General features: G+C 46.4%; 1 protein-coding gene across 1 annotated transcript in view; it reads left to right on the forward strand.

Moving 5' to 3' along the window:
• The window catches only part of TGFBRAP1 (transforming growth factor beta receptor associated protein 1), a 75,168-nt gene extending 50,174 nt beyond the window's left edge, over positions 1-24,994 (forward strand). Inside the window, exons 5-12 of the mRNA XM_070573371.1 lie at positions 7,774-7,856; positions 11,311-11,652; positions 13,403-13,460; positions 15,282-15,425; positions 15,860-16,006; positions 16,565-16,724; positions 19,846-20,279; positions 22,253-24,994. Of these exons, the coding sequence (XP_070429472.1) occupies positions 7,774-7,856; positions 11,311-11,652; positions 13,403-13,460; positions 15,282-15,425; positions 15,860-16,006; positions 16,565-16,724; positions 19,846-20,279; positions 22,253-22,429 (1,545 nt within the window). The 3' untranslated portion in view covers positions 22,430-24,994. The remainder of the gene's footprint in view (positions 1-7,773; positions 7,857-11,310; positions 11,653-13,402; positions 13,461-15,281; positions 15,426-15,859; positions 16,007-16,564; positions 16,725-19,845; positions 20,280-22,252) is intronic.
• Positions 24,995-25,424: the final 430 nt, after the last annotated feature.

Here is a 25,424-nt window from a genome sequence, read left to right on the forward strand (position 1 = left end):
TACCATACTGTCTGGATTACTATAGCTTTGTGGTATATTTTGAAGTCAGGATTGTGATGCCTCCGGCTTTGTTCTTTTTTCTCAGGATTGCTTTAGCTATTAGGGATCTTTTGTTTCCCCATAGGAATTTAAGAATTCTTGTTCTATTTCTGTGAAGAATGTCATAGGGATTCTGACTGGGATTGCATTTAATCTGCAGATTGCTTTAAGTAATATGGGCATTTTAACTGTTTATTCTTCCAACTTATGTGCATGGAATATCTTTCCATTTCCTTATGTCATCACTGATTTCTTTCAATAATGTCTTATAGTTTGCAGTGTATTTGTCTTTCACCTTTTGGTTAAATTTATTCCTAGATATTTTATTCTTTTTGTTGCGATTGTGAATGGGATTGTATTCTTGTGTTCTCTTTCTCTTAGTTTGTTGTTGGAGCATAGAAATGCAACTCATTTTTGTAGGTTGATTCTATACCCTGCAACTTTATTGGAGTTGTTGATTGTTTCTAATAGTTTTCTGATTATTTCTAATAGTTCTAATTATTTCTAAAGATTTTCTATATGTAAAATCATATCTGAAACTAGCAAGAGTTTCACTTCTTCCTTGACTGTTGGGATCCCTTTTATTTATTTTTCTTACCTAATTGCTCTGGCCAAAACCTCCAATACTATGTTGAATAAGAGTGGCGAGAATGGACACCCTTGTCTTGTTCTTGTTCTCAGAAGGATGGCTTTCAGTTTTTCCCCATTGAGTATGATGTTGGCGATGGGTTTGTCATTTATGGCCTTTATTATGTTGAAGTACTTTCCTTCTATACCCGTTTTATTGAGAGTTTTTATCATAAATGGATGTTGAATCTTGTCAAATGCTTTCTCTGCATCCAGTGAGATGATCATATGGTTAATGTTCCTTGTTTTTACTATGGTCTGTCACATTGATTGATTTATGGCTGTTGAACCATCCCTGCATCCCTGGTATAAATCCCACTTAATCGTGGTGTGTGATCCTTTTAATGTATTGCTGTATTCAGTTTGCCAACGTTTTGTTGAGGATTTTTGCATTTCTGTTCATCAGCAATACTGGCCTGTAATTTTCCTTCTTTGTGTTGTCCTTGTCTGGCTTTGGAATCAGGGTGATGTGTTGGCCTCATAAAATGTGTTAGGAAGTGTTCTGTCTTCTTCAATTTTTTGGAATAATTTGAGAAGGATAGGTACTAAATCTTCTTTGAATATTTGGTAGAATTTCCCAGAGAGACTGTGTAGTCCGGGACTTTTATTTTTTGGAGGTTTTTGATTACTGTTTCAATCTCTTTACTTGTGATTGGTCTATTCAGATTCTCTGTTTCTTCTTGATTCCGTTTCTTCTTGATTTCTTTTTGATTCTCAAAAAGAGGTTGTATGAGTCTAAGAGTTTATCCGTTTCTTCCAGATTGTCCAATTTGTTGGCATATAGTTTTTCATAGTATTCTCTTATAATCTGTTGTATTTCTGTGGTATCTGTTGTAATTTCTCCTCTTTCATTTCTAATTTTATTTATTTGAGCCTTCTCTCTTTTTTTCTTAGGGAGTCTGGCTAGGAGTTTGTCAATTCTGTTTATCTTCTCAAAGAACCAGCTCTTAGTTTCATTGATCCTTTCTATTGTTTTTCTGGTTTAAATTTCATTTATTTTTGCACTAATTTTTAGTATTTCCTTCCTTCTGCTGACTTTGGGCTTTGTTTGTTCTTCTTTTTCTAGTTCTATTAGGTGTAGTTTAAGATTGCTTATTTGAGATTTTTCTTGTTTGTTAAGGTGGGCCTGTATTGCTATGAATTTCACTCTTAGGACCACTTTTCTGCATCCCATATGAGTTGGTATGGTGTATTTTCATTTTCATTTGTCTCCAATATTTTTTAATTTCTCCTTTAATTTCTTCAATGATCCATTGGTTGTTCAGCAGCATGTTGTTTAATCTCCACGTGTTTGTCACTTTCCCAGGTTTTCCTTGTAGTTGATTTCTAGTTTCGTAGCATTATGATCGGAAAAGATGCTTAATAGATTTCAGTCTTTTTAAATTTATTGGGGCTTGCCTTGTTTCCCCACATATGGTCTATCTTTGAGAATGTCCCGTGTGCACTTAAGAATGTGTATTGTGCTGATTTTGGATGGAGTGTTCTATATATATATCTATTAAGTCTGTCTGATCTAGTTTTTCGTTTAGTTCCACTATTTCCTTGTTGACTTTTTGTCTGGATGATGTGTCCATTGATGTAAGTGGAGTGTTAAGCTCCCCTACTGTTATTATGTTGCTGTTAATGTCTCCTTTTATGTCAATTAGTAGTTGCTTTATGTACTTTGGTGCTCCTGTGTTAGGTGCATCTATATTCATAAGTGTTATGTCCTCTTGGTGGAGCATCTCGTTTATCATTATATACTGGCCCTCTTTGTCACTCATTGCCTTTTTTTATCTTGAAGTCTGCTTTGTCTGATAGAAGTATGGCAATACCTCTTTCTTTCATTTGCCATTTGTTTGGAGTATCATCTTCCATCCCTTCACTCTGAGCCTGTGTTTGTCTTTAGAGCTGAGATGTGTTTGCTAGAGGCAACTTATTGTTGGGTCTTGTTTTTTAATCCATCCAGCCACTCTGTGTCTTTTGATTAGAGAATTCAATCTATTTACATTTAGAGTCATTATTGATATATGAGGTCTTAATGCTGCATTTTATCACTTTTTTTCTGGTTGTTTTGTATTTCCCTTGTTTCTCTTCCCGTGTATTTCGAACTGCCATTTTAGTTTGGTGGCTCTCTCTGATGGTTTTCTCTTTATTTATCATTTGTGTCTCTGTTCTGATTTTTTATGTAGTCATCACTGTGAGGTGTGTGTAAAAGATCTTGTAGATGAGTAGCCCATTTTCTGACAGTCTCTTATTTCCTTAGTCCAAGCAGATCCCATCCTTTTCCTCTTCTCCATATAAGTTGTTGTTGTCACAACTTATTTCATTTTGTGTTGTAAGTTTGTGGTTAAAATGAAGTGATTATAGTTATTTTTGATGCTTCCCTTTATCTTTAATTTTATAATTAAGTGTTTGCTAACCCATTCTGATAGAGAGCTGTAACTTTCTGATTTTGTCTGTCTATTTATCTCCTTGCTCAAGGCTTTATTTATTTATTTATTTTCAGATATGAGGGCTTTCTTGATCATTTCTTGTGGGGAGGATCTTGTGGTGATGAACTCTCTCAGCTTTTGTTTATCTGGGAAGGTTTTTATTTATCTGTCATATCTGAAGGATATTTTCACTGGATAGAGTATTCTTGGCTGAAATTTTTTGTTTTTCAGAATTTTAAATATATCATTCCACTCACTCCTAGCCTGAAGCTTTCTGCTGAGAAAACTGCTGAAAGCCTGATAAGCGTTCCTTTGTAGGTTATTTTCTTCTGCCTTGCTGCCCTTAATATTTTTTCTTTGTCATTGACTTTTGCCAGTTTTACTCATATATGCCTTGGAGAAGGTCTTTTTACATTGATGTAATTAGGAGGTCTATTGTCTTCTTTTACTTGTAGTTCCAGCCCCTTCCCCAGGTTTGGGAAGTTCTCAGCTATTATTTCTTTAAACAAGCTTTCTGCTCCTTTTTTCTTCTCTTCTCCTTCTGGAATATCCATAATCTTTATGTTGCATTTCCTAATTGAGTCAGATATTTCTTGGAGAATTTCTTCATTTCTTTTTAGTCTTAATTGTTTCTCCTCCTCTATCGGAAGCATTTCTGTATTTCTGTCCTCTAAATTGCTAATTCTGTCCTCCGTAATATCAGCTCTGTTATTCAGAAAGTCCAGGTTTTTCCTTATCTCATTCACTGTGTTTTTCATCTCCAACATTTCTGATTGGTTTTTCTTTACAGTTTCAATGTCTTTTGTGAAGAATTCCCTCTGTTCATTAATTTTATTCCTGATTTCGTTGAACTGTCTTTTTGAGTTCTCTTGTAATTTGTTGAATTTTTTCTGATCCTATTTTGAATTCTCTGTCATTTAGGTTGTAAATTTCTGTGCCTTCAGGATTGATTTCTGGGTGTTTGTATTTTCCCTTGGTCTGGAATATTAAGGTACCTTCTCATAGTTTTTGGTGGAGTGGATTTGTGTCATCATGTAATGATAGTATCTGGTCGCAGATTCCACCTGCTGCCACTGGGGGTGGGGACAGGTGCTGTGTACTCCGAGCCCACCATGATCCCTGGCAGCTGTGCCTGTCTGAGCCTGGGCTACTCCTTGGGACCACAGCAGCCCGGTGGGCTCCCCCACCAGATGGGAAAGTGATCACACTGGAGCTCAGGGGTGCCATTGCCTGCTCCCACAGTCCCGCCAAGACTCGCTCCCCTCTTCAGGTCTGCAGCGTTACTATAGGTGTTTGTGGCAGCCAGGAAGTCATTCACCTGGGCATGCAGATCCACCGCTATCTCCTCCTAGGTTGCACCGGCTGTTGTCCTTGGTGGGTGCAGCCTCCCCACTGGGTCCAAGCTGGGCCACTCCCTGGGGCTTGCATTGGCACTGTCTGCTCTCCCAGTGGAGAGGGAAAGTGATCACACGGGGGCTCAGGGCTGCCATTACCTGTTCTTGCAGTCACTCCGAGGCGTGCTTCTACCCTTGGGGCTGCGGCAGTGCTATGAGTGCTCCAACTAGGAGCACATGTGCACAGGGCTTCTGGGTGTCCAAGCTTGCTCACCTGTCTCCAGTGCCTCCCCAGGGCTAGTCCCTCCACCTTCAGATGTAGAGCTGCACGCGTCTCTCAGGCATCCTCTTGTGCTGTGTGGGTATCCTCCGTTGATCATTTGTTGTCCGTTTAGTGGTAGTTAGAAGGGGAAGAGACAAAGGGAGCAGCTCACTAGGCCACGTTGTTGATGTCACTCTCCAGAATTTCCTTCCTTTTTAAGGCTGAATAATATTCTGTTTGTTGGAGAAGTTTATATTTCGTTTAGGCAGTGTGTGTTAAGGAAGAGCCATAAAACAAGGTACATTTTGAATTTAGTGCTAGGAAGAACTGTTCTCTTCAGAAGCTCTTCTGTGATATTTGATTAATGCAGCCTTGAAAGCAGGTTTAGAAATCTCTAGATTAGAATCTTCTGTTTCACAACATTTTTAGTTCCCCAAATCACGAAAGTGAGAAATCTCAATTCAGAAGTATAATGCTAATAGCATCAGTTTTGACTTGGTTTCATTCTACTCTGTAAGCCTGGTGTGTTTGGCCCCAGCCTGTACAGAGCAGATAGTGAGTGGCACTGCTTACAGGTCTGCTCTGCTCATTCACTCTCTTCATCTGAGGATTCCGATGGCTGCCTTCTTCTGAAGGACAACTAGTGAGGTAGAAAGAAAGCTGAAGATTCCATTGTGGAGTTAGGTCCATGCTGGGGAGATAAACACGCTTTATTGTTCTCTGTCCTCCCCTTGTAGTCATCCTTCTTGTCCTTCTCTTGCCAGCCTTCCTGGCTCCAGGTTTTGTGGTTCAGCATCACCTGAGCAGAGAGCAGGAGGAGGTGTCAGTTTTGGTGAACAATCTGGAAAGGAGACAGTCACTTTCAGAGAAGCAAGAATTGGCTGTACTTGATAAAGTTTCTGGTCCATGTTTTCAGGTCGGTTTCCATGGTGTTCTCTGGATCATCCACAGTTTCAACATCTAGTGCTTCTATCCAGGATGAAGGACTCTCTCTGCATGCTTCTTCCAAGTCTTTGTATAGCATTCCTAGAGTAGAATACAGAAAATAACCCCCCAATCTTAGATATTGGGAGTGTTAGCAAAAGTAGGTTTTGTTGTTGTTGTTTTTGGTGAGGAAGATTGGCCCTGAGCTAACATCTGTTGCCAATCTTCCTCCTTTTTTGTTTTCTCCCCAAAGCCCCACTACATAGTTATATATCCTAGCTGTAAGTCCTTCTAGTTCTTTCTATGTGGGATGCCGCCACAGCATGACTTGACAAGTGGTGTGTAGGTCCAAGCCCAGGGTCTGAACTGGTGAAGCCCAGCCCTCCAAAGTGAAGCACGTGAACCTAACCGCTCGGCCACAGGGCCAGCCCCCAGCAAAAGTAGTTTTTATTTCCCTTTAGGAAGAGGAAGAGTAGATGACGTTTGAATCCTGCAGCCACAAGGAATAAATTGTTATTCAGCTGGTCTCATCACACGTCCTGGGTGTGATTGAGAATTCTTCTACCGCAGCTGATGGCCCATTTTTTCTTTGTTAAGTGGATGGCCTCTATTGTTTCTGCTTTCAGAGATGGAACTGGCCTTCCCACGCAGCAGTGCTGTGGCCACTCCTGTCTGCTTGTTGCTGGGTGGTATCCATAGGCTGGTTTTTAGGTCAGCAGTGGCCGGTGTCATGGAGAAAGGTGAAGGCAGGCGGTGAGAAGAGGCGTGAGCAGCAGCCTGCCTTTTCTCGCGTCCCTAATGGAACTTCTGTGGGGGCGGCAAGGAGCTGTTGTAGACTTTTGAGAACTCTCTAAAACTATAGCAAAAGCCCCTTTTAAAGCTGGTTTGAGGGAGCAGGATTGATGGCCTTTGGCTGCTGGCTGTCTCCATTCCCCTTGCTTCTTCAGTGGAACCAGCATTAACTGCCTGCCGTGTACCCAGATGAATCAGTGCGTGGAAAGAATTGGGCTCTAGAATCTGAAAGATCTGGTTTAAATCCTTGCTGAGCCACTTCATACTTTAGTAACTTTGGGCTGAAACCTTAATATCTCTGAGCAGAATGTTCCTGTCTGTAAAATGGGGATAGCAAATGACAATGAACATGGAGTTTCATAAAAATTGATCAGCTAGTTCTTCAGATCAATAAGCAGGTACCAAATGGCAGATGCTATGCTAGGGGTGTGGGGATGCTAGGATGGATAATGCGTGTGCCTTGCCTTCAAGCAATTTATGGCTTATAAAATAGCTTGATGGATTAGAAGGAAGATAAGTTAAGAAGTCACAGAGTCCGAAACACACTTAGAGTCTTTAATTGTGAGGTGATGAGGGCCTGGGCTGTGGTGAGGGAACCAGTAAGAGTAGAGTGAAGAGGTGCATTAAGAGCTATTTCAAACGAAGGATAGACAAAACTCGGAAACTGACCGGCCTGCACGGTGAGAGGGAGGGGCTGGAAGTAAAGACATGACGAGACAACGTTCTCAAGTGTCTGGGGAGTGCTGGATTAATCGCAGATAACAGGCACCTTTTTTTCAGGAGTTCCCAGACTGGGACGTGTCAGTGTGGGATATCATCAGCTTGAGGAGAGAGAATGCACAGCCTTTCCCCAGCGTTGGCCAGGAAAGCATGTTTATTTACTCAGTGGATCGGCCTGTGCTCTGAGGGATGCTCAGAGATGCGGCCGTGCAGTGTCACTTCCGGGAGAGTGATAGAAGGGTGAGCTGCTTCTAGACTGCCGGCAGTGCCACAGGGGTTACACCTGAGCAACCGGAAGTTAGAATAGAAACGATCATCGAAGGCCTGCGAGTTAATGAGGAGGAGAATAGGAGATAAGGAATGCATTTGGGAAAGATTGGGATTGATGAAAAACCCATGAAGGAGGAGGCAGGATAGTAAAATAGAGAACAACTCAATTTCAAGAATGAGAGGTTGATCAACATACATATACAGATACATACGTATGTATGTGTGTATATTGAAAATAATTTCATATATGCCTTGCTGTTCCTTTACCTTGTAATTTCAGATTTCTGTGTCATCATTAACTGTTAGCTCGTTTGATGATTGGAATTGAGTTTCTCCCTGCTGTGATGATTGCGAGGTCTCTCTCAGAGGTTAAACCTGTCTTTCCTTGCAGGTGATGTACAGGAGGATCCTGCAGCAGGCGGGGTTCATACAGTTTGCGCAGCTGCAGTTCCTGGAAGCTAAAGAGCTCTTCAGGTAATTTGAGGTGTTGGTAGGACGGCTGCGTGTCCCTCTGTGGTCAGAGCCGCCACTTCAGCTGTGTCGCTGCGGCGGGAGTGCGGCCGTGGTTAGACGGCTTCAGGTGGAAGCGGCGAGGTCGCGTGCAGTAGTAACAGACCCACGCTCGTTCCTTGAGGACCCTGCACGCTCAGGCCTGGTTTAACTGTCCTGCATCTTGAAGAGGGTGGGCTGCTGAGGGGCGTGTGTAATGGTCCTGTGAAGAGAGGAGAAGGGGATTCTAAAGAGTGAGTTTGATAACATGTGAAGGATTCCTAGGGAAGTACTATTGCTCACTTTTTCTTTTCTCCAGAGATCTTACAAGAAGCCATGAGTGTAGGAAAAGAGCAGGTGCTTGTGGCAAGACTCATGAAATGTATTCTTCTTCTATGGACTTTTTAAATGGCATCTTCCTGGTTAGCTGTCTCAGGAAGTTGAATTTCTCTTATGGGGGTCTCCTCTGGCATTATGATTAATACTGTACCCCCTGGGCCAGCTCCCCCCCCCACCCCACACCTGTCCCACACGCACTCTTTTGCTGTCCTGTGCGCGTTCCTCTCAGGCTGGTGGGCTCAGGGAGGCAGTGGTCGGTGTGTGCTTGCTCAGCACTGCTTGCAGAAGATTAGGGTAAGCCTGCTATGATGGTCTTTAAGTATCCTACTAAAGCATTGCCTAGTGCAGAAGTTTGCAAAATGTCTACCCAGAATGGATCATGCGTAGTTCCAAGCCACTGCAGAGATAAGATGTTACAAAGCCTCCAGCTAGATCCTTTCATGCGGGTCACCGCAGAGCAGGAGGCCTCTCTGAGGTGTGCTGTCCGCTGGCCACTCTCTGGGGTATTTGCAGTACAACCCAGGCTGTGTCACACCCACAGCGGCTCTCATCTCTTGCTCTGTCACAAAATTGGTTGTAGAATAGAGATTTCTGAGTAGAGAGGGAATCACTTCTTGAATAATGATACCCTATATGACTTTTACTTATGTAAGTTGTGTGTGCTGTTCTCCTCTGTTCCTGGAAAGATCATTAGCTTTTGGGTTCAAATAGATTCTTTGCCCCTTGTACCTAGACTGTTCTCTGTCCTATCTTGTTTTGTCCCTCCGATGTGGAAGACCTCTGCAGCTGGGTCCTCGGGGGCCTCCCATTACATCTTTTTCTGATGGGTTAATTTGAAACACTGGATGAGTGGCCGTGGTTGCATTCCTAGAAAAGTTCACCAGTTTTGTAGGAAAATAAATATGGGGCCTGTCAGTCATGAATACAAGCTTCCTATACTTCATACTTCAGCCTCCTAATAGCTTAACTTGAAATTGACTGCAGCCCAGCTTTTGTCACAAGTGTGGCTGAGAAGGTTGATATTTGAGGAAGATACTCCTGGACGAGGTTGATTCCGCTTCCCTTTCCTGTGCCCACAGCAAACGTTGCTAATGACTCAGGCTGTTTTTTCTCATTGCTCTGGGACTTGTCGTCAGGTTCCTTCTCAGTTCAGTGCTAATCATGGTTGGCTCCTAACATAGAGCCTGTTTGTGAGTCATGTTGTGGGGATGTATGCGCTGTGTCTGTTCCTCTGGATGTTATGCAGCCTGTCCTTGCATCCAGTCCCGGTCAGCACTTCCTGCACTTTGCAAACTTGGCCTAAGCACCAGAGCCCATGTGTGCGGGTGAGACAGTGCCCTGCTGTTGCAGTTGCCCACGCTGGCTTGGAAGATGGGTGTGAGCCTGTCGTGCAGCGTAGGTGCCGCTCTGCGTGTGAGTGGAGGGCTGTGGGAGCATCGCAGAGCCTGGACTTATCTCAGGACTTGTCCTGGGCCATAAATGATGAGCCAAAGTTTCCCAAGTTGAGAATCATACTTTAGGCCAGGATTTTTCAACTGTGGCACTGTTGACATGTTGGGCTGGGTAATTCTTTGTTGTGGGGGCTTTCTCGTGTGTAGTAGGATGGGCAGGAGCAGCCCTGGCTTCTACCCACTAGTGCCAGTAGCTCCCTCCAGTCCTGACAGAATATCTCCAGACATTGCCAGCTGTCCCCCGAGGAGAAAAACTGCTTGCCATTGAGAACCACTGCTTCAGGCAAAGAAAACAGCAAAGGCAAAGTGGCGTGAAATGTGTAAACTGGCAAAATAATGAGGCAGAGTCAAGTGTTGGAGCGTGAGAGGGATGGTTGGAGCTGAAGTTGTAAGGTGGTTTGGGATCAGTTTAGGAAGGGTCTTTTTTTTTGCTGAGCAAGATCAGCCCTGAGCTAATGTCTGTTGCCAATCCTGCTCTTTTTGCTTGAGGAAGGTGAGCCCTGAGCTAACATTTGTGCCAGTCTTCGTGTTTTGTCTGCAGGTCACCACCACAGCATGGCTGACGAGTGGTGTAGGTCCACGCCTGGGATCCAAACCTGTGAACCTGGGCTGCCAAAGTGGAGCATGCCAAACTTAACCTATTGGCCAGGGGGCTGGCCCCAGGAAGGGTCTTGAATGCCATGCTAAGAGGCTTGAAGTCTCTCTTGTGGGTAGTATAGAACCTCTGAAGGTCAGGAGAGGGCGAGGATGGAAAGAGCAGAGTAGAAGGCAGGAGAGCAGAGGCAGGAAGCCAGGAGGATGGAGGAGAGACGATCAGAGCCTGAAGGTAGGCAGATGCGTGGATGTCACAGCAAGTGCGGATCCTGGATCCGCCCTCCAAGATTCCCACTCGGTGTGTCTGGGGCAGGGCCGCTGCTTCTCTTCCTCAAGAGGTTTCCTGGAGGTGGGTCTAGTGCTGGGCCAGGGTTGAGGTCCACGGCTCAGTGATGCCGGCTTTAACTGTTAGCATTGTAGACAGGACGAGCAGGCTGCAGGGGAGGAGATGGGACCTCACTCCGTGTGGCTTCCTGGGCCTTACAAGGTCTGGATGCTACACTAGCCATTTAGTGGCATCCTGCTGTTTTGCTCTGAAATGCTAACGAGAGCCACCACAGAAGTGGCCACGTGAATGCTTCTGTCCTCTGTCATAAAATTATTGATGAGGAAATTGTGAGTTATGTTCTTGTAAAGTCTCTCCTGTGAAAGAATCTGTTTACACTTTAGAGATTTCAGAAGGACTGTCCTCTGCCCGCGGTCAGACAGTGATGCTGTTTCCTGTGTGTCCTGTCTTTGCCCTGGTCTCCAGGGAGTCCACACTGACTTGGTGTTCAGCTCGCCTCAGGGGTTTTGATCTCCTACTTCCTTCCACGCTGGCTGTGTGCGTGTCTTTCGTGGTCCCCTCTGTTCTTTTCTGGGTGCAGGTGGTGGCACACAGTTCAGCAGGGCTTAGCTGCGCTTGCAAATTAGGGCGGTTGCTCTGCCGTGTTTACCCGCATATCCAGCTCCCCATTAATGTGTGCAGACTTGCACGCCCCTCCAGTGTTGTTTTGTGTGCCTATGTGTACTCTTTCTCTCTTTTTGCTTCATTTAGTTTGACACTGTAATTGCAGAAGCGGCCAGCTTGACGTCCGGGAGCTGATCTCTCTCTACCCCTTCCTGTTGCCCACCTCCTCTTCATTCACACGGTCTCACCCTCCTCTCCACGAGTATGCAGACCTCAACCAGCTGACCCAAGGGGACCAGGAGAAGATGGCCAAGTGCAAGCGCTTCCTCATGAGCTACTTGAACGAGGTCCGCAGCACAGAGGTAGCAAACGGCTACAAGGAAGACATCGACACAGCCTTGCTCAAGCTGTATGCGGAGGCTGACCATGACAGTCTGCTGGACCTCCTGGTCACCGAGAACTTCTGTCTTCTGACCGACAGCGCTGCCTGGCTAGAGAAGCACAAAAAGTGAGTGTTCTCTTTCTGGAAGCAACCAGGGGCTTCATGCCTGGCCCTTCCCCATCCAGTGGGGAGACTGTTGTGAAGCTGAGGTAGCCAGTGTGATGTGTGAGTTCCCAAGAGATTCATCAAATGACTACCTTGAAATCATGGTGACAGCCCAGCACCCCTCAGGTTCTATCGCTCTTCATGGTCTGCAGACCGACTGAAGGGGTCTTGGAGGGCGTTCACTCTCATACCACTTCTTCCGCGATAGAGTACTGTTTGGAGCTAGGCATAGGCCTTGTTAGTAAATGAAGTGATTCGTAAGCTTCCTCCCTATTCCATCTGGGATTCACCTGTGGGAGACGCCACATGTGTGTTGGTAAATTAATCGTGCACTTTAGTCATTGATGACTAAATTGAATGCATAGATAGATGACTGGATAAATAGATCAAGTGGGAGGCTTCTTGACCTTGTTGATAAAAGGTTATGGCTTAACACTCGGCCTTCGTTGTGTGCATGAGTTGGTAGGCGGCCGCCCGCTGCCTTGTGCCGTGTGCACAAGGGCAGTTTGTCTGTAGTGACTGGCTAGATAAGAGCCAGCAGCTTCTTCCTCCTGGGCAGGTTGTCAAGTAGTCTGACCCTTCTAGCCTCAGGGGTTTTTTTCTTTAAACATGAGGGGTGTCGGGTGATCCCTAAACTCCACTAAGCAGTAGGACTCTTTGTCTATGGTTGTTATGTATTTGAAATGGCAAAGGTGCAGCTGAACTCCCACGGAGACGGTGGCGGCTCCAATGCTGGATCTCATTCAGATGCCTCAACGGTACAGGCTTGTCATTGGTCTCCACGAGGGTATTGGTGCTCTCAGCAGTTTCCCTCAGTTTCTCAAACACACAGTAGAATGGAGATATTCTATAGAATATTCTAAAGGAACCAGCAAACACGCTGATGCCTCATGGTCGTGACTTTGGATGGGAGAGTCCAGAGAGTCAGTGTAGCTTTCTAAAAGGTTAAGGAGAGGAGAAGGGTTCCAGCAAGTAGTTCAGTATGTTGAGAGTTTGCTCTTTGAGGGGAGAAATCTGACCTCCTAGGTCGGCTTGCCCCGCACCTGCCGGGGAGGAGGAGGACCAGGAGCAGGACCCACCTGCGGAACCTGGGGCGGTGCCGGTGTTACTGCTAACCCTTCCGCTCACACCGAGGAAGTGGAGGGCGGGGGAACGCAGCGACTTGCTCGAGGTCGCACAGTCCATAATGAATGAAGCCGGTACTGAAACTCAGGTCTTGAACTCTGGGTGCCCTCCCCAGGGCCCTCCGTTCTCTGTGATGCCTGGATACTGTTGGCCTTCATTGCTGTTCACACTCCAACTCCTTCTGCTCTCTTTGCATAATAACTCAGCGTACCTTCCAAATATTCGCTTAGTGCCTCGTGATGGGTTAATAATGGTTAACTGAAGAGATATGAAACTACGTTAATATTTGAAGCAAATTTTAAAACAGTTCCACATCTGATTTTCCATAGTATAAGCATAATTATATTTTTCAGTTTATCTTCGACTTGAGTATGATCCTCTTTGGACGTCGATAGGGTGCACGTTTTTATACCATAAGTAAATGAACAGAATGAGGATCTTTTTGTCGCTTGAAATTTGTCGTTGAACGTTGAGTTGAACAGAATACAGAGCAGGAGTAGGGGACCAGGGCTAGGGGCATTGGTGTGGGTGCTGCCCACAGCAGACGGTGAGGGCAGGGTGCGCTCATCGTGTTGTTTTCTTCCAGGTATTTTGCACTGGGACTGCTCTATCATTCTAATAACCAGGATGCGGCTGCAGTTCAGGTTAGTTCCAGAGCATTTTAGCATTATTTGAAAATCAGTACATTTCACTAAGTGTCACTTAAAAATAAGTCCCAAATTGATAGAGACCATTTTTGCCTGATCTCTAACCTTTTTTACAGAACAAAAATAATACTGTTTTAGAAAGTGAATTCCTTGAGTTTTCTTTGTCTTTATATCTCTTTAAAGAACATTATCAAGATTGAGTTTTTGAAAATTCATAAAAATATGATTTTTTTACCGAGCCACAAGGCATGTGACATCACTGCCTTATCAGACACTTAAGCCTGTGAATAACAGTTTGTTTATGATTTCCACTGTTAATGACAATAGCTATTGCCAGTGAGCTGGGTGAATTATGGTCCCCGTGTCATCTGGGACAGAGCTAAAGCTGACCCAGGCCAGCCACTTGCCCAGGGTCACACCACTGCTCAGTGGTAGAGCTGGGATTGGAACGAGTCTACAGGTGGCCCGAGCGAGGGCGCCACGCCTGAACTGAAAAGGGCATGGATTTCTAGTTTTGTCTCTTAGCCTGCATCTTACTTCTCATGCCTGATCTTGAGCAAACGTCCTCGCACTCTTGGGAGACCTCTCCCCTTCCCTCATTTGCCATCCACTGGTCTTGCTCTGTATTGCAGTTTCCTCACATTCCTTTTTTGTTTTGTTTTGTGAGTGGCCAGGAGTATCAGTGGTACTCACGAAGCTGAAGTCATCTTTGTGACTTTGGCAAAGCCACACGTGTATTTGGTTGCTTTGAGAAACTGTCATGGTAACGTGATTGCAGAATAGGTTAAACATAGTGGGTTCCCATTATCATGCACCAATGGCTAAGAGTTGATTTGGGTATCAAAGATAAAATTTTTATTTTTTAAAACATTGTTCAGAGAATTGCAGCTTGATATAAGTGTAATAATAACATTGGCAGGGCTATAGAGAGATTTGCAAAATTGAAATAATATGAAAAAACCATATATGGCAGAATTCTACTATTAAAAAGTGACACATTTCAATATGTGTGTGAGTAGGTTATTTGGCTTAGGGAATTCGATGTTGAAGAAACTCTCACCATAAAAAACTGTGCACATGCTCATGTCAGAATTATGGTTTACGCAGCACACCCTGTTTCTTGGGCTTCTCATTGGTGCTCTGATTCAGAAGTGCAGCAGGTGGACAGGTAGGGGGGACATGACACAGGTGATGCTGCGTGGGCAGCCACCATCTCTCCCACCCCATGTGATGCTGCCTCATTCTGGGGTTCTGAAAAAAACTTCGGTTTACACATCAGGGATTTTTCTGCATCAAATAACAAAGGACTTTAAATCTATCATCAAGTGTAAAAGACACAACACTAGGGGATAGAATCAATAAAGTTTTTAGAAGCATGATATCTGACTCTCAGAGTCCAAAAAGGATTTCAAAATCCAGAATTCCTGTGATGGAGAAGGTAGAAACAGCCTTGCTGATGAATGCAGGTAAATTTCTTCTGTGTTGAGATGTTGTCAGTGATCATTTTGTTTATTTCGTGAAGAAACATTTTTAATACGTCCGCCTCTTCTCATGCATTATATTTACTGTTTGTATTACTGTGACATCATTTAAAAGGAAAGAAAAAGAACCTGGTGCTTTATTTTCTGGATTTCTTGGACCATGTCTTCTACATTTATATATTGCTCTGAAGAAATTAAAAGTGACTTAAGCATTTAAAATTTGTCCTACTACTTTTAAGTATTAAAAGGCCAAGTAAGTAAACATGTGCTGTTTCTAAGCTAATTGTAAAAGGCATGTAACCTTCCATTTTTTAAAACATCTTTTGCTCCTTTGCAGTTGTGGGTGAACATCGTGAATGGGGAAATTCACGACTCCACACGCTCGGACCTGTACGAGTACGTCGTTGACTTCCTCACCCACAGCCTGGACCGGGAGCTGGTGTGGCAGTACGCGGGCTGGGCCTTGCAGAAAAGTGAGGAGGTACGTGCTTCGTGAACCCGTTCTTTGTGGGGGGGGGGCTGGTAAAAACAGACCAAAAACTTGATTTTAGCTGGGAAAACAAGCTATGCTTCAACCTCCCCCTCCGCTCCCTTTGTTGTCTGTCTGATGCATCCCCTTGAGCCATCTGAATCCCAGCTCGTGCGGAAGTTCTGCCTTCCAGTGCTTCTGTGTCGCACCGTCCAGCATCCTGGAGATGCTGGGGACTTTGAAAAGCATAGTCACTAAATTGAGCCAAACTGGAACCCTTTCTCTTTTAGAAAGTGACACTGACCCTCTGGACCCTCCCATGCCAAGTACTACCATGAGGCATCAGTGTCTTTTCAAGTTTCTAAACAAAATAATTGTCCCACAGTGTAGTCGAGACACTGAGGGGAAACTGCCGAGAGAGCCAATACCCGCTACTCTCCTTTCAGGTTGGAGTTCAAGTTTTCACCAAGAGACCTTTGAACGAACAGCAGAAGAGTAGTTTTAACCCAGACGATGTTATCACTTGCCTTAAGAAATACCCTAAAGCTCTCGTTAAGTACCTGGAGCACCTGGTTGTGGACAGGAGCCTGCAGGTGAGCGCGTCAGAATTCAGACCAGGGCTCTGGCTGCGGTGTCACAGCAGTGGCTTCAGAGGTCGGATTTGACCCTCAGTCTGTTGGCAGATCCCTGTGTCACGTTATATGTTCCCGGGGTGCTCGGGCTGGACTTGCTGATGGTCTGAGGGGAACTGGAGGTTTGTGAAAGAGACCAGAGGAACAAGTAGCTTTTGTTGGTCTCATGTCCACTCAGCTTATCCTTTTTCGTCTCTCTTCCTTCCTTGTTGTTATTCCTCAAGGACCTGAGAGCAGCTACACCTTTTTGGAGAATACCTGAATCCGGTGGCCCTTACTTCTCAAAATGAGAAGTAACCCTTTTATATTTTTCCCACTGATTTTAGATTCACCTTCTCTGTTTTTTGGTTTCAGAGGGGTTTTGACCCGCAAGTGTGTTGTGGTCATTGTCCCTGGGACTCTGCCCCAGCTCCGCTCAGCACAGCCTGGTCTCGAGAGCACTGCTGACCGGAGGGGGGGTGGTCTCCATGCTTCCCGCTTGCCAACGCTGTCTGTCTGCTCCGATCCCCTTTCCTGCAGAAGGAAGAGTACCACACACGCTTAGCACTCCTCTACCTGGACGAGGTGCTGCGACAGGGACCCAGCACTGGTGGCAGGGGTGCGGAAGTGACCGAGACGCAGGCAAAGCTACGACAGCTGCTGCAGAAATCCGACTTGTACCGAGTCCACTTTCTGATGGGTGAGGAGGATCTCAGTGTCTCTCCCCTGATACCTTCACGCGGGCGGGACGGGCAAGGCTCTGCACAGCTCTTTGTTTTGAGTCCATAGGGTGATTCCTTGAGCCTCTTTTGGCACAAAGTTGCCTTCCTGGAGAATGGGGCAAAGCTTCTCGTGCCTGCACCCCCTAGAAATGGACATTGGCCCTTTAACTGATGACACAACAGCTGCCCTGGTGGGTTTGGAAGTCTGCGTGTCTGTTGAGCCTGCCTCCGTTTGCCTTTCCTTATTCGGCTTTGAAGCATTTGAATCAGAGATCCTTCTGATGCCTCCAGCATTTGACCAGGGCTTTGCCAGCAGGTGCGGCCCACAGCAGCCCCCTTGGACTGCTCAAGCCTCAGAGCCAGGTGGAGGCAGTGCTGTGTCTTGGAGGGGAGTCTAGTTTTCCTTTCCTCGGGGTGCAGAGACCACGGTCTCCGTAGTGTGTGAAGTGCCACAAAGCAGCACAGTGCTCGTGCCTGCTGGAATTGGCTTGTCTCTTGCTGTATTTGACATCATAGAATTTCCAGATTTGATCTTAGTGGGATTAGCAACAAATTTCTCTTTAATAGCGTTTAACACCATTTTTGACCATTAACTACAGTCGATTCTCATTATTCTCAGTAGTTGTGTTCTAGAAAGTTGCCACAAACACTGAATTAGTGACTCCTGAGCCGCTGCTCCTAGGGGAAGTACAGGTTTAGGTTCCCGCGAGCCTCTGGTGATGACATTGCGTCAGCCAATCAATACATGACCTCATTTTATGAGTGCTTCTGTTTAAGGACACTTCATTTGATATGTATTGTTGGTTCATTACTATTGAACTCTCAGCCAACACACTGTCACCCAGGCCTCGGTGAAGCTCGTCTGACACTTGCCTTTTCTGTAAGGCACATCCTGGCCTCCTTGTGCTTAGGAACACTGGCAGCGCATCAGCACTGCACTTGGAGCCGTCTTAAAGGGTGAAATCACCAATGAAAAGTACAAAAATGCAAACCATGTGGCACATGGTATACCGTGAAGAGGACGTCTCCTTACAGGAGAGCTGCAACAAGAAGGCAGCGCTGCCGTGTTTGACCTCAGCTGGGAACATGCATGTCAGGCAGCTCAGATTTTTCAGCACTCTGTGCATGTCCACATATGACCACAGAAGCACCATGTGTGTTGATGTTGGGGTTACAGATAAATTTTGGTGAGTAGGCAAATTCACAAATACAGAATCTGAATAATGAGGATCGACTGTGTATGGCAGGCATAGGTCCAAACTTATCATGCATTAGGGTATCTAATATCCACAACACCCTATGAAGTAAGCCCTATTTTTTAATTATTTTTACAGGAGAGTAAATTGAAGCTTAGAGAAGTTCCCCAGCTTGCCCCAGGTCACACAGCTCATGAGCAGTAGACCCAGAACTCCAGCTGGGGTTGATATGTCACGGGAGCAGCAGAAACTAGTTCCAGCTTGCACTGGCCCCAGGCCTGACGTTTGGCTGTGCTGCTCATCAGCCACACTGTCGCTCACAGCCACTGTCCCTTCTCATTGTCAGTACCTCTGCGGTACTGGTCATTAGGCATTTTTACTGTCACCCCTGACTTATTTTCCACTTGATGCTTCACAGACCCCTTTATAAAAATCTTGTGCTGGTCGTGAGTTTGTTCATTGATGTTCTCGTTGAGCTACCTCATTAAAGCATGTGTAGCGTGTCGGACCCTGCACCAAGCTTAGAAAGCTGGATGTAGCTTGGTTTTTGCCCTCACTTTACCAGGAATGCAGATAAGGCTGGTAGAAGCTCTGTGCAGGGCCGAGGGAGCAATGAGCCCTGCCTTGGGGTGGAGGGGCAGGGCGCGCCTCCCAAAGAAGGACCTGTTTGAACAGTCCTAAAGGAGGAGTCTGGGCTCACAGGGAAGGCTCGGGAGCTCGCAGGAAAGAGGGTGTCCCCCAAGGCACTGTGGACAGGTGTGGGAATTTCAGATGTACTCTGTCCCCTTGTCAGTCATGTGACTCCAAGGTGTATCTAGGCTCGTTGCAATAACGCTTGCTGCCTAGCCTACCCACTCTGGGCGGCCTTGAGAATCGCACGTAAATGAGATGACAGGTGTGAAAAGTGTAGATCACTATAGAGACCTTTTCTTAACCGTCTTTGCCCCTCTCCTCATGCCTTCAACATGGTAGCCACTTAGTGATTGTTGCTGACAGTTCTTGGTGAGGGTGATGGTGGTGTGTGTTGCAGCCTGTGTGTTTAGTGCTGTGCGTGGTAGAAGCAGCCCTTTGCTGCAGGCCTAGTGGTATGAGCCATGTGCAGAGGACCTGAGTGTGGCCAACTTTAAATGCAGAAGGCCTACAATTTGAGCATTAACCTGAGCCCCTGAAATAGGAGTCGTCCTCAGAATATCCCGTCACAGTGGGAAGAAATCTTACGTCCTCTTCCTGTTTTACAGAGGGATGGAAAGCAAAGGGACTTTGCCAGTGAGACTCGGCCCGTGAAGGGTGGGGCCGTGGTCAGAAGTGAGGCTTCCTTCAGTGCCATCATTTTACTTATAACCTGGAAACTTAAGTTGCAGAAGAAACAAAAGGAAATGATATAGATAGGGATTTTTAACACTGTGAACCCATGTTCCTTCCCATGAAATAGATTTTAAATTGGAATAAGGGGGTTCACCACACTTTTGAGGGGGCTGGTAGTGTCTGGATTCAAGTGAATATAGTGCCTTTCTGCTTTAGTCAAAAAGATGGCGTACTGGAAGAATAGGAATAATGGTGGATTAACTGGAGCCCTGGCACTCTGGTACTCACTGTTTCCCTGGGGCCTCCTGAGATCATGGGTCGTTTGTTTTATTCATTCTGTAAACATTATTGGAAGTCTGTATTCTGAGATCTGGCTGTCCCTATAAATAGAGTCTGGCTTCGGCGTTACTACACCCAGATTCGAAACGAGGAAGTGCAAGAGCGCCCTCTCCCTCGTCTTGGTGGCCACCCAGCAGTGCCTAGGCGGCCAGTTTGCTTTGCCCTTTCTTAAGCTAAAAGCACCACGCTTCTGCCTTGGATCGCCACATCAAGTGGCTCAGGCCCTGCCTGTTTCTACCTTGTGGATTCTGCCCAACAGATAGAATCCAGGGCGCCGGCCTTCCCATGGAGAGCGCCATCCTGCACGGGAAGCTGGAGGAGCACGAGGAAGCCCTGCGCATCCTGGTTCACGAGCTGAGGGACTTCTCGGCGGCCGAGGACTACTGCCTGTGGCGCTCCGAGGGCAGGGCCCCACCCTACCGGCAGCGGCTCTTCCACACGCTGCTGGCCATTTACCTCGGCCCCGGGCCCTCCGCACCCGAGCTGACCGTGGCCGCCGTGGACCTCCTGAACCACCACGCCACGGAATTTGACGCGGCCCAGGTTCTGCAGCTGCTGCCGGGCACCTGGTCAGTGCAGCTCCTCTGCCCGTTCCTGACGGGGGCCATGAGGGACAGTGTCCACACCAGGAGGACAGCACAGGTGGCTGTCGGCCTGGCCAAGTCTGAAAACTTAATCTACAAATACGATAAGGTGAGAGCCTGGCCCTTCTAGGCGAGCTAGCTTCCTGACCAATCAACATTCTATTTAAGGTAGATTTTGCCTATGGAAAAGTGTTCTTTGTCATGTGTCTTCTCTGCAACTTCAGCACATCAAATGTGTTATTCTACTCATATAGAAGCAGAGGTACGTGTGAGCAGAGGCAGACACTGGGCCAGCAGTGTGGCACTGTTGTCGTTTTCCTCCCCTCCTAGACCCTGACGTTCAAGAGAGCACGTGGGCAAGTCTAGCACTTCCTTATTGAGTACCTGTTGTGTGCCAGGCACGGTTCTACACTTTACACCATGGTATCATTTTATCAACACAACAGTTTTATGCAGTATCTGCTATTATCTCCTTTTCACAGAAGAGGACGCTGAGGCACAGAGAAGTCATACAGTAAATGGGGAGCCCAGATGTGAATTGCAGGCCAATTCAGAACTCCACGTTCTTGGTCCCTATATTTAGTCAGCTTGGGCCGCTATAACGAGTCCTGTAGGCTGGGGGGCTTAAGCAACAGACTTTGATTTCTCACAGTTCTAGAGGCTGGCAGTTCAAGAGCAAGGTGCTGGTAGATTCGGTGCCTCGTGCATGGTGAGGACTTGTCCTGGCTTATAGACAGCCCCTTTCTCCCTGCGTCCTCACCCGGCAGAGAGCGCAAGCTCCGGTCCCTCCTCCTCTTAGAATGGCCCTAATCCCATCGTGGGAGCCCCGCCCTCGTTTCCTCCTCTAACCTTAATCACCTCGCAAGGCCCCCCCCCAATGCCGTCACAGTGGGAATTAGGGCTCCAGCATGTGAATTTGAGGGGGACGCAAATGTCCAGTCTGTACCAGTCCCCAGGCTTCTCCTCCTCTGGAGAATTCTGTCTTGTGAGGCCCATATTCCATGCAGCTGGTGGCGATCTTTCCAGAGCAGGAATCCAGTGTGTTCCTCCACTCAGAAGCCTTCACTGACTCCTCAGTGGGGGAGTCAAGGCCTGGAAGAGTCAGTCTCCGCTCCTCTGGCCCATCCCTGTCCATCTCTCGCTGCGTGTCTAGACGCGTGGGGCCTCATACATACGGCCCTTGCGCCTGGCCCACCCTCTGCCTGAGACATTCGCACCTTTCCCTTTTGTGCCTGGTGAATGCCCGCTCGAAACCCAGCCTAAGTATTTTTCCCTTTGTGAAACCATGGTATCCCTTTAAGCAGACTAACCGTCTCCTTTGCCCGTTCACATACTGTGCACGTGCATTCGTAATTGTCTCCCTTTACTGTTACACCTCGGTTCTTTGAGGGCAGGGACTTCATTTATTTACCTCAGTATTCCTAGAGCCAAGCCTGGCATCTTGAAGGCAGTTAATAAGCGTTGAATGACTGATTAATAAGTACAGAACGAATCGACTGAGTTGCTATTCCATCTTGCCAAAAGGCTGACCTGCCTGGGTCGACCCAAGTGAATTGTGCAGAAAGGCTTTTTAACTTGCAGAATTCAAGTCCGGCGAATGAGACAGGGAGCAATGGAGTCACAGCTCAGTTTGTCACTTACCTTTAAAGAAATGAAATCATGTTTCCTAGGACCTGGCAGGAATGTGCCCGTAATCAACCAAATGGCTTTGACTAAATCCCTATCATGCCTTACTGTTTTTTGTTTGTAAATGAGAGAACCAGGAATTAGATGATTTATATGCTCTTATTCAGCTCTCACATTACATGACTTTATGTTTGAGAGAGGATCTTGGTTAGAAACGCCTTGGCCACACAAGCAGCAGCTGCTTTTGTAAAATAAGAAAGCAGTTTTGCAGTTTTTATTTTTACTTCTCCAGATACTAAGGATGTTTTTAATTTCACTTCTAATATTCTGTTTCGAGAAGTTGATGTTAAGGCAGTCCTCATCAGTAATAGCAATCGATGGAGTAATGTGTGTCAACTCTGAAAAACTGGTCTAACTTTATGAGAGAGAATCCACAGTCTTTATTTCTTTTTGCAGATGAAGTTGAAAGGAAGCTCAGTTCGGCTCTCGGACAAAAAGCTTTGCCAGATGTGCCAAAATCCCTTTTGTGAGCCCGTGTTTGTTAGGTATCCAAATGGAGGTCTCGTCCACACGCACTGTGCTGCCAGCAGACAAACGAACCCCAGTTCCCCCAGCCCTGGCACCCGGACTTGAAGAGGCCCAGCCGAGGGCGCGAGGGGGACCCTGAGTTCTTTACCAAGGCTGCTGGGTGCAGAGAGCAGGAAGCCGCTGCCCTTGGGTCAGCCAAGACGACGGGATGAGCCCTGAGTGCTGGGGAGCCTCAGTCATGTGAACCAGGGCCTCTTGGCTGCTGACCACTCTGCAATGAATGTAAATGGAAAACCCCGGAAACAGACACCTGCCAGAGTACACCCGTCCAGGTTCTTAGTAATCCAAAACAGACGTCTGCTGTGTGAGGAAATGAGCCTTCCCCGTGCAATGCAGACAGACGGCCCCCAGCCCCACCCCCCGAGCCTGAGACCTGCATTTGCACTGGAACCGTTTGCTTCACGGTGGCAAAGGTGAAGCCCTGTCTCGGCTGAGTGAGTGGCCAGGACACAGAGCCCTGTGGCAGGCGGGCTTCACCCGCACCTTCCCGTCCCGTGTAAGTACCCTCTCCGTCCACGAGGCACGGCCGCTGGGGTCCTGTCTGTTTCTCCAGATGACCTCGGGGGCTCTGCCTTGCCCTTGGAAATGGCTGACCTGAGGGAAGTATTTGTGTTCCTTCCTTCTTCCCATCTGCTCTCAACCCCTGAAAGATTCTGCCTTCTTTACCCAATCTCTCCCTTCTGGGTAAGTTTGTGTGCTTCTGGCTGCCCAGCAAGTGAAGACCTGTAAGACGCTGGTAAAGCCCCATGAGAGAAGCTGCTTGCCGGTCTTGAAGACAACAGCAGACAGGAGACCATGGCGGGGGAGGGCCCAATGTGTGTTCCTTTTTTGGCGCATCGTCTGCTGATTTGAAACTCCACAATCAACACGTTTGACTAAAAGTTTTTATTTGAAGTTATATCATCTTTGTAGTTTTTCTCTTGTTTAGACATTCATCTGTCGTATTGGTTAGGGACATTTTTTCTTGTTGAAATGTACCTCCTATTGAATACTTGGGAAATTAGAAGGGAAACGTTATGAGCACAAGCCGAGCGCGTTCCCGGGGAGGCCGGTTTTGACCTCACACTCTTAGCAGGGCGGGCAGTGGTGACAGCTGCCTTGCATGTGACAGAGACGTCGTCTTTCCTGGCGGGTGCTCCTGCACACCCTTGTGAGGAAGTCCAGCCAGGCCGCCTTACCTCCCAGCACTTTACACGCCTGCTCTGAGGTTTCCTGAACACGCAGGAGGAATGCCTCTTGCTCACCACGGACTGGGAATTCACTGTCTCTCTCTGTCTGACGTCTCTAGGAAGCCCAAGCTGTTGTTACTTAACTGCCCTCTTGAATTTCTTCGTTGTGATTATGGATTCTATTAGGAACTAACAGTAAAGACACTGTACCCCCTGCCGTAACGCTCAAAAAACAAGCATTAGCGTGTATGTGCCAGGAGAGGGCCTTGGAGCATCAGCCAAGCTTGGGCCCGAGGGAGGAGGGGCTCATTCTCCATTCTTTAAAAAATGTTTGCCTGAACTAATAATGGTCAGTATTCGTTTTCCTTTTGTGATTCTAAGTGGCCCAAGAAAGCAAAGGCATCCATGCATTCTTTCCTAACTATATCTCAATTATCTACAGAATAAATGATGAAGAAGTTATCCTTGTAACTCAACCATATGCCGGGTAAATTGGTATGAATTCAAAGCCCGGTCGTGAGCTTTACCCTGTGGATGACTGTGTTACGGGATGGTTGTACAGCTGTGTACATTATCATCACAACCTATGAGTTTGTGGTTATTCCGCAAAGAGCAAGTTACTAGGTCATGCAATGTTGCACTTTTAAAAGCACTGTTTCTCTGTGCACAAAATGGGTAAAATCTTGAAAAAGACTTGTGATTACTCATTGTTAACTTGACGACACTGGTCTCTTTTTTCCTCTGAACGTTGATCAATATTTTGAAGTGTTTGTTATCCTTTAGAATAACGAGAATTCAAGTTGAACCGTTTTCCACCTCTACCGAATCCTCTAACACAGGCAGAGTTCTGTGACACTGCAGAATTGCCTCCTGTGTTAAAACCATACCTTTCTCTAACTCCCACAAACCCGTTTTCTTAAATCATATTTTTAAAAGAAATACATGGTTCTTTCTGAGGGCCTGCTGCTTTGTGACTGTGCCGTTGAATAGAGCAATTCGAAGCATCACTCAGCCCTCTTCTGCCTCGTTAGGTTCTGCGTAACCATTCTAGTTAAAACAGCATGAACTGGACTCAGCTGACATTAATATTCTGTGGGCAATACTATTTTAGTTTTATGAACTGTTTACCTGCTGTTGCCTATCAAGTCTTACTGTGGGGGTGTCGTGGAGGCTATGGGGCCCTGGGCCTGAGCTCAGAGCTGGAGAGCCTGCGCCCATGAGCTTGGGAATGTGGGCGTCCTTCGGAGCGCAGTGGGCTCAGGCGCCATGGGCGCACCGTCAGATCCACGCCTGTCACACGGCGAGGATGCCCTTGCATCTTTCTTTCTCTCCCATGGAAACCTTTGTCCTTGCAACTTTATCCTTCGCCCTGGTTGGGTCCCAAATACCCAAGATGTACAAATGTAAACTTGTTGATTTTATTAAAATTCTTTTAATTCTTTGTTCCTTCTGTAATTTTTTTTTCTTAAATAAAACTATCTTGGTGAGATGATGGTTCCCACTTGCATGGTACCTAGTCTGAAGAGCTCTGGAACTTAGGCATCCGGACCTGGTGGCCCCTACCAGCATCTGCAGAGGACTTACATTGGCGCCCCTTGAATTCTTTGTTGTTCTGTGCCGACCTTTCAATGATCCACTCCTGAGTTTGTCTCCTGCCTGTTCTGAAGGTGCTCTCCCTGCGTGCTGCCTTCAGAGGAATCGTGCCCTGAGGAGTTTAACAGAGAACATTCCTGGGTGCTTCTGAGTGCTTCACCTTTTAGCCGAGAGCTCCTAAATAAGCCTCTGCCCTTGGGTTTCTAACCCTGAGTGTGTTCAAGGAATGTAATTTTTTTAAACTTCACCTTTTAAATTTTGACCCATCCCTCAGAGCC

This window comes from Equus przewalskii, chromosome 14 (assembly GCF_037783145.1).
Source record: "Equus przewalskii isolate Varuska chromosome 14, EquPr2, whole genome shotgun sequence".
Classification (NCBI taxonomy): Eukaryota; Metazoa; Chordata; class Mammalia; order Perissodactyla; family Equidae; genus Equus; species Equus przewalskii.